This window comes from Aythya ferina, assembly GCF_964211825.1.
Source record: "Aythya ferina genome assembly, chromosome: 2".
Taxonomy (NCBI): Eukaryota; Metazoa; Chordata; class Aves; order Anseriformes; family Anatidae; genus Aythya; species Aythya ferina.
The window spans coordinates 3,194,285-3,207,637 of NC_140297.1; the positions used below are offsets into that span (position 1 = coordinate 3,194,285).

Consider the following 13,353-nt stretch of genomic DNA (forward strand, 5'->3'; position numbering starts at 1 on the left):
GTATTTGAAACCCAGGTTCTCCTTTTCCTTAGCGCAGTCACTTAAAGAGAAACAAGAGAAACTTGTGTTGTTTTTTATTTAATTAAGCTAACAGTCATCCTCAAGTGTTTTTGTTTCTTCTTGTTTCTTGTTTTTACTAAATCTTTGCCTTAGTAAAAAAAAAAAAAAAAAAAAAAAAAAAAGGAAAATAATCCTGGGCACCCTGTACACAGCTGTAGAAGACACCTGCAGTGTCTTGAGTGGATGTGATTTCTCCCAGAGGTTCCCATTTGTACCTCAGATTCTCTTTAAGAAATTCTGTCTGTGAGGGGACCATGCTCCTAATAAATGTCTTACTTCTAGGAGTGAAAGCTCTGAGCTCCGAAGGAGCAGGAATTGCTTCCCCAGGAAGAGTCAAATCTCCTAACTCTGCAGCAGGTCTTGGCAGCTGCCCTGTTGCTTATCTACAGTCCCAGCAGATACACTGAGCGCCTGCTTTCTGCCTCTGGTAGGGAAGTCTCCCGACCCTTGGAGAAGAGGCAGGCTTCTGACCCAGCTGGCTCACTGGAGGGCACCTCTTTCTTTCTAGAGCTTTGGAGATCTACCTAGAACTGCTTGTCTTGTTTGCTCATGGATGCCCTTAACTCTTCTCTGCCTGTTCAGTTGTCAACCAGGAATTTGGTTGTGGCTCTTGTTTGGACAAATGCTGGTTGGCAGGGAGTAAAACTGTCAGCAACTGCTCTCATGCTCCTGACAGTCTGAACTATGCTAGGACAGTGCTGGGGCCTCTGTGTCAGTGTTGTTTAGCTCATTAGGATATTCATCTCACCTTTCCTTTGTCTGTAAGAAGGGTTTGCTCTTGAGGTTCTCGCCCTTTTGGTGTTCTCAGCCTGCATGCTCTCTGAAGAGGGTAGGCACAAACTCCTTGCGGTGGGACTTGTGTTAAAGTCTGACACAGCGAGCGTGGTTCTTCTACATCTCCCTCTTCTAGGGATCTGTCGTCAACAAAATATTACTAATTGCCCATTTGGAATTGCCTGCAGTATTAAATTGGCTATAGATTGACAGCTAAGAAACAACTTTTAGTGTTATTCTTGAATACTTGGTGGGGTTTTGTAAATTCGTGACCCTTTCTCCAACTTTTTTTTTCCTGAATGTCAGACTTCAAGAGTTGACTGTAAGTGCAGTCATTAAGCTCTATACTTAATGATCCTGTGTTAGGAGAAAACAGACACCCGGTGGTAAGGATGCTAGTAAAGCAAGAAGGAAGAGACTTCAGCACATGTTTTTAGTCTGAATGTGGACTTAACCTTACCCTGAACTGCAGCATGATACCTGATCTTTGTCCTCAGTCCCTTTGTACAATGAAGAAGGACCAAGGTAGGGAATCCACTGCTAGTTTTAGCTCTTTTTATACTCCAGGTACAAGAAGCTCCTATCCAGGACCAGCTTTGGTGGTGCTTAGTCACTACTTGTGTTGTATACCATTTGGGCCAGCTCCTTTCTCAACAGAGAGTCTGGCAGCTGTGTTGATGACTTTCAGAGCCAATACCAGATTGTTAAATCTGGTTTAATTCTGATGCAACTTGTGCTCCTGTGACCATCTGTTTCTTTTGTTATGATCATAATATGCAACGATAGATGCAGTGAGAGACAGAGTTTAAATAACTGGTATAGAGAATAAGAAAGGCTCTGCCTTAGCCTATGCTCAAGGTTGGTTAAAATAAAGCTGCCCAGAGAACTTTATTCTAAGGTTGAGCTGAATTACATAAATATTCTTTTTCTGTAGCTGGCTGTACATCTAGCCATAGTTGGGAGTGTTTTTGCCGTGAATGCAGTCAGAAGCAAAGATAGGAAGCGATCTTCTAATGCATTTGAGAGCTCTTAAATGAAAACCTTGGTTGTAATTTTGTGCTGCTTTCAGACAGTTAAAATGGGTATTCATTTCCCCTTCAGACTGAGGCTGACCTCGCAAGAAACTTCCCAGGAAAGCGCGTATCTAGCTCAAACAACACTCCTGTGTCTCGGCTGCCTGCTAACCCATCCCGCGTCGATCGCTTGATCGTTGACCAATTTCGAGAACAGGCCAGGGTAAGATTTCTTGAAATATTGCCTGGTGAGCTCTAATACCTGGTTAAATGCTTCATTTCTCTCTCTTTTTTTTTTTATTTAATTTTTATAGAGGGTTATAAATAGTTAGCGATTTTGGTGTTTTCAATGTGTCTGGTAGGTGCTCACCTTGATAGGGAGAATGGAAAGGCTTCGTGGTGCCCCTGTGCACGGTAACATACCCGCGACGTTGGAACACCACAGGGAAGCCATCCACGTAACACAAGCGAGGCGTAAGGATGAGATTGTTAATGCTGCTAATCCGCAGAGACCAGGAGCGCTGCGCTATAATAATGAGAAAGGTAAATACTTTCCATCTGGTAGTTCTTGGAAAATCTTTTCCGAAGATTTAACTATGAAAATAAATGATTTGAATTATGCAGCAATTCTTTTTTCTTCAGGAAAAAAAAAAGTTGTAAAAAAAAAAGTCTAAACCTGCCACTTAAGTAAAATTGTTTGTTTTTTGAAGAGCTTTTTTTTTTGTTTTGTTACTACATTAAACACTTTGAGGCCTTCTCCTCTTTAATAAAAGGCAGCTATAAAATCTGTTCAGTGATACTATCTAACCAGATGTAGTTCTTAAAGCAAAATGTACTCATTCTTAAGTTTATTTTTTTATTAGTGCTGTTTGGCTAAATCTTTTTCTCTTTAGCTTATAAGATAAAAAAAAATGTGTTGGTGCTGTGTTACTTCATGGTGTTTACCTTATCAAAGTCACAAAACCACCAGAAATTAGACTTTCTAATTCCTAACTTCTGTTAAAGTAAAGCCAGAATAATTTGCAGCAGAAACATGTATTTCTGTAGAGACATTGTGTGCTGTTCTGCAGTGTTTTTCTCAACTGTCACAGCTGCTATTTAACTAAAAGATTAACTTCAAGAATTTACCATAAGTCTGTTTTCTAACTGACTTTGAAAGCATATTAATTGCTAAAAAGTTAACAAACTGTATCTCGTTATGTATTACAAATTGCTATTGGCAAGCAATTCTTAGAAAGTAGCCATACGATATAGAACTGAGGGAATTATGCTTTACATACTAATTTTTCTGCGAGTTGGACAAAGCAGACTTTGCTAAAGTGGCATATTAATTGGAGGAAATGTGCTCATAACACAAACATTTTCATCTACTACTAATTTATCAGTACTAAGGCACAACGAGGAGAAGTTGCATTCCCTTCTAATAGAGTAGGATACATGGTAACTGCTGTTCAGTGTAGTGACTGTACAGCTGCTACCTCCAAAACCTCAATGCTTAAAGGTGCAGATCATTACTTTTCTTCAGAAAATACCCATCTCAGGAAAAGGTTTCCAGAGGGGACTCCACTTCCCTGGCCTCATATGGATCTGTGCACAGCGCTGGCCTGCGGCTTTGTGGGATAACTCTCCTCATAGGAGGGGAAAGCTTAACTGTAAAGAGTCAAAATACTTAGTTTTCACAAATTAGGTGTCAAGCATCTTCTTAATTATGTCATATACTTAAAAGTAACAGTCCTGTAAGCAAACCACTTTTAAAAAAAAATACTCTGAAAGTTGTATGATATGATTTGAAATGCAAGTATAGGGCAGGAAGTAAACATCTTACAAAGAAAACCCAACACCAACCATGTTTTTGTAACACTTTTTTTTGACAACACAGTCAAATTACATGGAACCATTATGTCAGCTGTTCTGTGTTGCACTTGTAGTTAAGAATTGCAATTACTTCTGTCGCTAACACTGACGTTTCTAATGTTGATATGGTTCTGAAGAAGAGTTGTGCTGCTGTTGCTTGTCAAAGTTTAGTCTAAATTGCACATAGAAAAGCCTCAGGTCTGTTTTCTGCTGTGAAATAATTTTGCCCTGGGTTCTGCTGCTGATTAGGTAGCCAAAGTTCGGCAGCAGGTCAGTGCTGCTGGCAGGTAGGCAAAGGAGGAAAAAGGGATTGCCTCCAGCTCCTCTGGCTGGCCTGAACTAGGTACTTTACTATCATACTTGTTTATTATCATTGTAGATAGAATAATTAAGCCTAATTAATGTTATCAAAGGAGACTATCGCAGGCATGGTGATTATGCCAGTGAATTTTAAACATGATTATGGTTGCTCGTAGTGTGAGATGTTAGAGCTATCAGTTGCAAGGGGGGAATAACTGCTGGAATTCAACCGTTGCAGTAACAGGGTGCAATGTTAGCTGCTTCTTGGTCAACTTTTGTGTATTTTCAATATATTATCAGGCTTGTGTGCTAGTTTTACCCATAATATATTTTTTGGTTGCAGATGTTTTGGCTCTGGCAGCTGCTATTAGAGAGTTGGCTGCTTCCACACGCAAGGCTCGTACCGCGCTGTGGTGTGCACTACAGATGACTTTGCCAAAAACCTCTTTAAGCGGCCCAGTACAACAGGATGACATTGAAAAGGCCTTGCAAGAGCTTCGTCCCCCAGGCATAAGCACACAAGAAAGAAACAGCGTGGAGCATGAAAAAGGAAGTGAAAAAGAACAACCTGAGGAACCCATGAGGATTCTGGATTAATAACAAATACTTGAAGGGAGGAATAGGGATGAGGATTGAGAGGGAAGGGCAAAAGGCCTGCCTAGTACTGAGGGGGGCATTTTGATGGGCTATCGGAAAGCAAAAGGGTTAAAAATAACCAATCAGTGCTGCAATTCTATTACTGTGATTCTGGTGTTGAGAGACACATCCTGTAATAGTGTTAATGCAATTTTAATATTGCTGGTTTTGCGATGTCTGCTACATAAGAATTTTATTATTAAGAGGAACTAAACAGTAGCTGAGCATTTCCTTGTCTGCTTATCCAAAGCTCTGTATCAGCTGTGACTCAAGCCATGACCCGAGAAACCAGTGAGACTGAACTTAATTCTTTTGTTAATGATTTAATTTAGCATACTTAAAAGAAGAAAAAGCAACACATTTGAAAGGTATTTAATTCAGGTGTTTTTTTCTTTTGATTGTTTTGCACCATGATGTCGTTTCTTGAAGTGCCAAAGTGATCAGTAAGTAGTTTATATCCTGTCACAGAGCAGTCCACCTCCTGTAGTGTTTCTGTGAGCAGGAGTCGTTGATCATTCAGGTTATTGCTGAATTTAACGAGAACAATTGGTGTTTCCTGGTGATTTCATGAGATGCTTCAGCAGTTGTGCTGCTGATTCAGTTTCTACCTAGACCAATGTAGACTGAGATTTCATATCCTTTATTCCATATAACAACGTTTTACATCTTAAAAAAAAAAAAAAAAAAAAGAGATTTTGTAGATGTGCAGTAAGCACTGCATTAGTAGGCAATGTAAAATTGTCACTCAGGATTAAAAACTAGATGTATTGATTTCTCACTGGGTTCAGACCCGTGAACTAGAGAACATAATATGCACTTAATTAGAAAATATTTTTTGTTACTAATGGAAGTTCGTGGTACTATAATTTTTCAGAAACATTCCATATTTATTTTAATATGTTTATTGAATGTTTATTTAAAATTTGATTTTAGTAATATAATGTTGCATCTTTTGCCAAACCTTCCGAATAATCAGATTTAACGATTTACTCAGGAAATATGTATATTATAATATAAATACACACGTGGTATATAGGGATTTTGGGTGGGAAGGGATGTTTGCAAAATATTTACGCAAAGCTAACTATGTACTAGATTACCAAAGCTGTTTAATTCCTTTTCCGCATGGAAGATTTTCACTTAATTGCTGTTAACTAGTCTCCGTTTTGTGGCTTAGACAATCAGAAGTGTCGTGTGTCAGCGTGGATGTTCAGGGTGAGAACTAGAAAGGGAAGAGGAATTCCAGTTTTGTTCGTAGGGCACGTCAATATTTTAATGCTTTAACAGCTGTCTTAATGGGACAGGATCTCTTAACATGTGCTTGTAACCAGCTGCGGCTCCTGGGTGCTGGGATATTGGCAGGTGGTTTTGGAGAGCAGGTCTTGTTTTAAAAGTCTATTAATTATGAAGAAAGGTTGAAAGACAAAAATAAGGACTTATTTGTGTTCCATAATGTTCGATGTTAAATTCAACACTTTGTGGATAAATAGAATTGTCTCCATATATATGCACTTGCAAAATGTTCAGTAGTTTTGGATCTGTGAATGTTTCTAGAACAGATACAGACTCAGTAGTCCCATCCTTAACTGGAAGGAGGCAGTAACCACAGAACCCCGTAGATGCAAGGTTACACGAGCCCCTTTGTAATGCACTGAATAAAGCTCAAAAGCTGGAGTTGACGGAAATCAGAATCTTAGTGTAGCAAGATCATTTTTTCCTAATGAAAGTGAATTCAATTTAAATGAATATTTACAGCCTTAGCCTAAAAAAGAAAAGGTACTGAAGAGTTATTTTAGTGTTTTCCTTGTGTGCGTGCAGTTTATTTGCACAAATTAATTTCAGAATTTGCTTTTGTGAAACTAATTAACTATACTTCACGGTTTAGAAAGTGGAGTCTGCAGTATTTCAGTTAATGACTAATCTTTAATTATGGTTACTGTACTGACGGGAAGTCAGAATTTGGAAGCCTTGATCTGCTTTTCTGTTTACAGAACAATCGTGGTCCTGCGGGATTGCTTTGTGGTGGTGGATGTACAGGGCGTAGTAGGTCCTATACTGTATCACTTGTGTGTTAATTATTATTGTGAGGGAATGTGGTCTTAATTGGTTCATACCATAGTTAATGTGCCTTCAGCTGTCTCAGTTTTCAAAACCAGTAACTGTGCTCACTCTGTTTTTTCCATTGCAGTTTAAAACCTCCCTTAAAAAGGGTTACGGTGGCTGCGTTTGGCTGCAGCTAGCACCTGGCATGCTCAGTCCCATTGCTCGTGGGACTGCCCAGCACAAAGCTCCATGGCTGCAGAGAATTATTGGGGTCAAATGTGTTCAGTACGGGACATCCCTCATCATGCCCCACACATGCAAGCACCATGTGCTCAAGCTTCACTCTGCCTTGCTCTGCTTTCCTCGAAACCCCAGGTCTTCATATCAAAATGATTTTGTGGCCATTTCTTTAAATTATTCAAATATAGATAGCACTGGACCTATGAAGACCTATTTCAGAATATTCAGTTCCATTGTTTTCACACCCTTTTATATTTCAGGGGAAGTAGCTCTATTTTATCAAGTTGCCACTTAGAGTTGCAGTAGCTCTGTTGGCAGTCATAAAATATTTTTAGCTGCCTCGTGTTTAATTGTGCAACAAGGCACAAATTGTGTACATATTGCACTGAATTGTTGGTATGAATGAGTATAACACTTCTGCTTTTAGGGGCCAATCCTGTTCATGTTTTATTGACTTTGCTGGGAGCAGAGTTGAGAAGCTAGGTTACACTTCAGCCAGAGATGGTTTTGGTTTGGACTTGGGATTGATTTTTATTTTTTTTTTCCATTTGTAAAGCAATCAGGTAAAAAAAAAAAAAAAAAAAAAAAAAATTAGCAATGGATCCTTAATGCTTTAAAATCTCCGATTCATATTCCAATACAAGGTGGATTTTAAGAATTCAAGTTACATTGTGGCCTGTGTAAATAACTGGAGTCCTCTGATGATTCGACCTTACGGTTTCCCAGAAGAAAGGGGATTTGGTCTTGCTTCAAAGACCAAATGTTCTTCTGGTAACATTTCATACCTCTGCTTTTCTTCTGTATCCACGGAGTCCCCATGGCAGTTAAGTTAGTCTGATGGGATTTACATAAACCAAAACTGAAGAAGTTGGTATTAGTTTGTCATTACTTACTAGAACACCACACAGGGAGATTGTTTTGCTGGGGCTTTTTGAGGAGCATGTGTCAGGTTATGTAGTTCCTAAGCCAGCCCTATTGTTTTTTCTTCCCAGACTGACTCTTCTTCGTTGGTATTGGTATTTACCACTGCTGCTAACCTCTTTCCCTCCCTGCCTGGATGTGTATAATTGGAAACAATTTGCCTTACAGCTTAGGAACTGTTGCTCTGGGCTTCATGAAGTCCTTGGATTCCTGTTAATGTTTCCCAGTGGTGTAGCAAACGCATGGCAGAAGATGTAGGTTGGTTGACCTGAAGGCTTTCTGAGGAACTTGCTGGCCTTTTGGCCTTCACTGTGTCTTCAGAGCAGTGTGGAAATGCTCTAGACTGTAGTGGAAAGCTTCCTAGCCTTACTCCTATGCACTTGTCCAGAAGTGACAGTGAGCACACTTTCCTGGGGCTGTTTGATCTGCTGTCCAGGCCTTCTCATGCTCAGTTTGGGGAAATACAGAAGGAAAGGGGAGCCACAAGAAGGAAGGGAACGCTGAGCCACTGGAAGCCTTCCTTCCAGAGGAGAAAATCACTGTGTGGTTTAGCTTGAGACTTCTCTTGAGCTATCTGGTTGTGGGTTGGTTTTTTAAGCAGCTATTCCCCAAGTGAGAGCATTCAGCTCTGCTCAGCACGATGTATCTGGTATCTGATTTATACGAAGTCATAGCTCTAGATCTAGGATGTGGGACTTTTTTGGTCTAATTGCTGTGAAGATTATGCAACTAACAAACCTTAAAGTAAAATGTATTTGTTTAAAAGTTACCTTCTTACCTTTTCTGAGAGCCGACTTTTTGTTTTATTCTCTGTTTGGGAACTGTGATGTCAAAATGCTGCATTTTGGAGCAACCCAAAGCAGTAGGGCTTTGAGTTTTTTGTTCTTTGTATCTTTATTGCTCTGAGAGTATATATGATAAAAATTTTATTGCCATGATATCCTATAGATTTTTTTTCTAATAATGTCATTAAAATGGAAAAAATTGAGTTCGGGATTATTTAACTTTTCAAGATTGTACATTATGTTGGACACGAATAAGGTATATGGCACCTTGGTGAATATATGAGAGCAGATGACTTTGGAATATATATTTTTTTATTTTTTTTAAGTAGATGCATTTGCAATTAGGCTACTGAGGGGATGGGTGCAGTCCTGCTTCCACTGAAGCCAGCAGCTTTAACAGATTTTTGTCTTTATCTGTCTTTGTCACTCTCCTGGCATGGTAGCTCGAGTTAGGTAGGCTCTTTGTAAATACAGCCTTAGTAGTTCACCTTGAACATTTGATATTGAGAAACTCCGGAAGGATGTGTTCCTGACCTTTTTGATAAGGTTTCTCCCTCTGCTGACAAACTTGGGATTAGCAGGGTTGGTTTGCTTTCTTTTAAAGCTGAGGAATGTACCCACAGCTGAAGCTTCGGCTGGGTTGAATTTGTGGGTTTCTGAGAATTTTGCACCTTGTTTTAACCTGACTCGCTTGGATGGAAAATAGAGCCTTAAGCATACCAAGACCTTGATTTATTTCCTGTGCAGTTTTTTGGTCTCTGTCACCAGCACTTTTTTGTCTTGTGGAATGTTCTATACAAATCAGGCATCTCCTCGTAGATTGCTTTCTAATTAAGAAAACAAAAATCACTTTCCTGATTGATTTTATCAGTTGCATAAAATGGAAGGTCGTTTATTTTTCTTCGTTAGCAATACTGAAATCAAAGGTGCAAAAAAAAAAAAGATGCATTTAATGTTTGTCTGTGCTGTTACAGATTGGAAGTTTATGGGGTTAGGAGCAACTTTTAAAAAACTTGAGGAACTGGAGCTATAAATCCTCTCTGCTTGTTTGCCAAATGAGCGTTAAAAAGGAAATTATTTGCAAATAGTGTGTCAAAAGTTTGTTAGAAAGAATCAACCAGAGTCAACGTAAAATCATTGCCAGATGAAAGTTGCTTTACATTTTTTTTTACTGTATAAAATACAACCAGTTTAAAACTTGTTTATGCACAGTAATAACTTAAGGAGCATAATTTTTTCACAGAATTAGGCTATTTCTGATATGTGTGGGAAAAATAAGTTTCCTTTTATTTTTTATGATGGATATACAAAGATTAATAGTGTCTATATTTTAATATACTATTTGGTGTCTGAAGTATCTTTTACATGCTTGTTGGTCAAACTCATTTACTTAAAGTAGTAAATTTTACACAGCTGGTGTTGTATTACTGCAGGAGGGTTTTGTGAGTTGATCCGTGCGATAGACCCAACAGAAATATGTGAAAGTATAATTTAGCTTAAAAAAAGGTCAATTGTTGATTATAAAAGATTTTAATCGTTGGCCAATTTTGGCTTATTTAAGTATTTCTGTAAAAACAACTGTGGATGTTGAATGAACGCTGCAGAAATCTTACTTCTACCTCTTGTGTGATGTTCTTAAAATTATACTTCACACATCTCTTTGGGATGTACTTTGACGTTACAGAAAGTTGGTACACCTGAACTTGTGAATTTCATGTGCTTTCTCTTTTTTTTTCCTGTTAGTAGTTTCACGTGGAACACCAGGATGCCTTGTGGCTGAGGCTAGGTTCTGTTCACTCGTGTAAAGTAGCTTCAGGCAAGCTGTGCACATTCATGCACCATTTCTGTTGAGCAAAAGGTATAGCAGTCGAGAGATGAGGTTTGTGTTACATGTGTGAAAGTCTTGGAAATATGAGAATTCTGTAATAAATCATGGCCAGTGTAATTTTCTAGTCTTTTTATGTACACGATTGATTCCTTTTATTTAAAAAATCAACTGTGTTGTATGGATGTCCCTAATAAATAGTTACAGCTCGTTGTTTCGTTTAGTTCAACACTATTTATCAGCTGCTGCTCTCCATGGGGATTATTTTTTGGGCAATTCTGTCACAAAAAAGACATGTTATGCGTTCTGCTTTAACACAGTTACAAAAATTAAAACTCTTCATGTTTTATGACACTGATCTTACTCCTTTAGCAAACTCTGTGGGTGAAGAATGGGCAGTTCTGAGTGTTTGTTGTGCCTGGGTCTAAGGAATACCCTTTGATCTGTATGTGAGGTCACATACAGCTTTTTCTCAGAATGTAGAATTGCATCAAAGAGTTGAAAATAAAATAATCTTTAGTTGTACTTCCAGTAAATTGTACTCATCACTTCACACAGCATTACTTGGGGTGGGGCTGGGTGGGAAGTGCTGATGAATTTGGCATGTTTCTCGAACCAAACTACCAAGTGTCGTGGTTCTCTTGGTGTGTTGAAATAGTTACAAGCAGCAACAGAATTCCTGTGTGCTGAATATCCTAAAAGGCACTGAAAGAGTGTGTGCTTTGCAAGTCACGGACATGCAGATCTGTACTTCCCCCTGTGCCCTCAGCAAGACGACTTTTGGCAAATCTCAGGTATGCGGAAACTTCAAATTCTGGGCTTACTCATTGAGAGGGTATCTGTGTGTGCACATCAGGTGAGTTTAAGCATTTTAAAAATTAAAAATAAAATATTGTTGATAAATAATGAACACTTGCTTTCTTTATTCACACCGGGTTAGCTGTTCTTTACAGACTTTTGAGGATCCCATCTATTCTGCATATAATAGCTGAACACTTTGTAAGGGTCAAGGGTGATTTTCTCTCGACAACACGTAGACACGTAATGTGAGCCTGGCAGGTCACATTGGCTGAAAGGGCCCATGTTTTTTCCCCTAGTTAGAGATGGGGCATAAGCTGACTATCTCTTGTTACTTATGTTGCTGATGAGATTAATCCTGTCTTGCATACTTCATGGATATATTACTGGTAGCAAGTCAAGCCTTGCACAGCCAATGTAAGGATTCAGCTTGTTTGTCTTTTGGAGTCTAGTGTGAAATTTCAAACCTTGCAAGGAATAAATGTTCCTTAGTTTAGAGTTTAAAACTTTTTCTTACAGCATTTTCTTTGCTGGTGGCATGCAGGAAAAGAATAAAAGTTCCACTAAAAACAATTGTATTAAGATTTGATGGTGCTTTGAATAATACAAATCTGCAATTTGCAAGCAGCACATCTCTAGATTGAAATGACTTATGTATGTTAGATACCTTAACATGAAGTCATTGAGCTCTTTTTCCATAGCTCAGCTTTGCAAGAGTTCCACCAAAACCAAAGCTCTACAAACTAATTTGGTTCTTGTTTCTGAAATCCCCAAGTTCTTGCATTTCCTGTATTGCACAGATTCTTGTGGCACCCAGGGCATGTACGTGAAGGCTCAGAATGACAGCAGCAGTGTCAGATGCGGCTTGAGGAGGGAGGTTGCAGTGGTTTCCTGAGGCATCCCGCTGCACCTGCGTGGGTTTGGGTTGAAGTCTTTGCTTGGGGATTGATCAAGGGATGTCACTTCTGGCAAGCCATAGGAATTTAGGTTACTAAACAACCTCAGTGCCACTACAGCTGTGATGGCTTGCATGATAACGTAAGAGAAACATTTGAAGTCTTCCTATAAAAATGCCTAGTGAGGTAATGGAAGCAGCTGTCTGGGTTCTGGACCCCAGCTCTATTCACTTATTTTCAGCAGGTTTCTGTTGCTCTGGGGTCACTAAAAGAAACTTTTTTTTTTTTTTCCTTTTACATAGAGAACAGGATTTCCAAAGCGCTGTTATTTATCACATCTTTAGAGGAACGTGCCTCTGCTGATGAGTATCTCTACTTTTGCTCAAGTACAGATGGGTTGCTTTGATGCTTGTTCCAAAACACCTGTAATGGAATAGTCGCAGCTATTTCAGTACAACCATGCTGGCCACTTGCCTGCGAAGATGCTTCGGAAAACAGCCACAGTGAAATGTTCTGGTCTGTTACTCACCCCCCTATTAATCTGATAACGTTTGGTTATCTAACGGTGGTTGTTAAATAACGTAAACTGAAAGTATGTGGAATATGCATTTGGTAGCTTGGTTTTTATTTTACAAAGCCATTCAATTTTGTTCTACTGTTAGGATTTGAGTAATAGTCCCATACAAAAACACTTTCCACGGTACTAGCTTGTAAAAGTTCCTGAGAAGACCTTTGACTTCTAGCTGATGAATCATGATGTGTATAGATAGATAGATCTCTGTTTCATGAGTGTTGAGTTGCAAGATAAACACAGCCCAGTAAGTGAGGAATTCAGTTACACTGTATGTTTTCCTAAAAGAAGCATCATTCCTTTACACTGCTTAAGGAATAAAAATTGTTGCGCTCAATGATACTGCAAGTAGATCATAAGCAAACGGAAAACTGAAATGTTTGTTTTATTTGTTTAGGATTGGTGCCTGGAAAGCAGAAGATGGATGTGCTGAATGAAGAAAACAGATTTGGCATAAAGACCTCAGTCTAGCTGTTAAAAGGGAAGTAATGACCAACCAGAAAAGTGGCAGTGTCGTCTTAATTTCCTCACTAATGTGTTGTCCTAGAAACAGATCTAGCTTGTCCTAGCAATAGGAGTACCAGCGTACCAGCTGTTGGGATTTTTTTCCTCCTAATAGAGCCACTGACTGCCTCAT

At 39.0% G+C, this 13,353-nt stretch overlaps 1 protein-coding gene across 7 annotated transcripts in view; it reads left to right on the forward strand.

Annotated features, from left to right (window-relative positions):
* The window catches only part of LOC311431363 (uncharacterized protein), a 30,058-nt gene extending 19,071 nt beyond the window's left edge, over nt 1-10,987 (forward strand). For 6 of the 7 annotated variants that reach the window (XM_084508795.1, XM_084508796.1, XM_084508798.1 and 3 more), the window contains 3 exons: nt 1,936-2,070; nt 2,210-2,390; nt 4,345-10,987. In XM_084508795.1, the coding sequence (XP_084364921.1) occupies nt 1,936-2,070; nt 2,210-2,390; nt 4,345-4,598 (570 nt within the window). In that variant the 3' untranslated portion in view covers nt 4,599-10,987. The remainder of the gene's footprint in view (nt 1-1,935; nt 2,071-2,209; nt 2,391-4,344) is intronic. The other variant, XM_084508801.1, reaches the window with a different exon arrangement.
* The last annotated feature ends 2,366 nt before the right edge of the window (nt 10,988-13,353 follow it).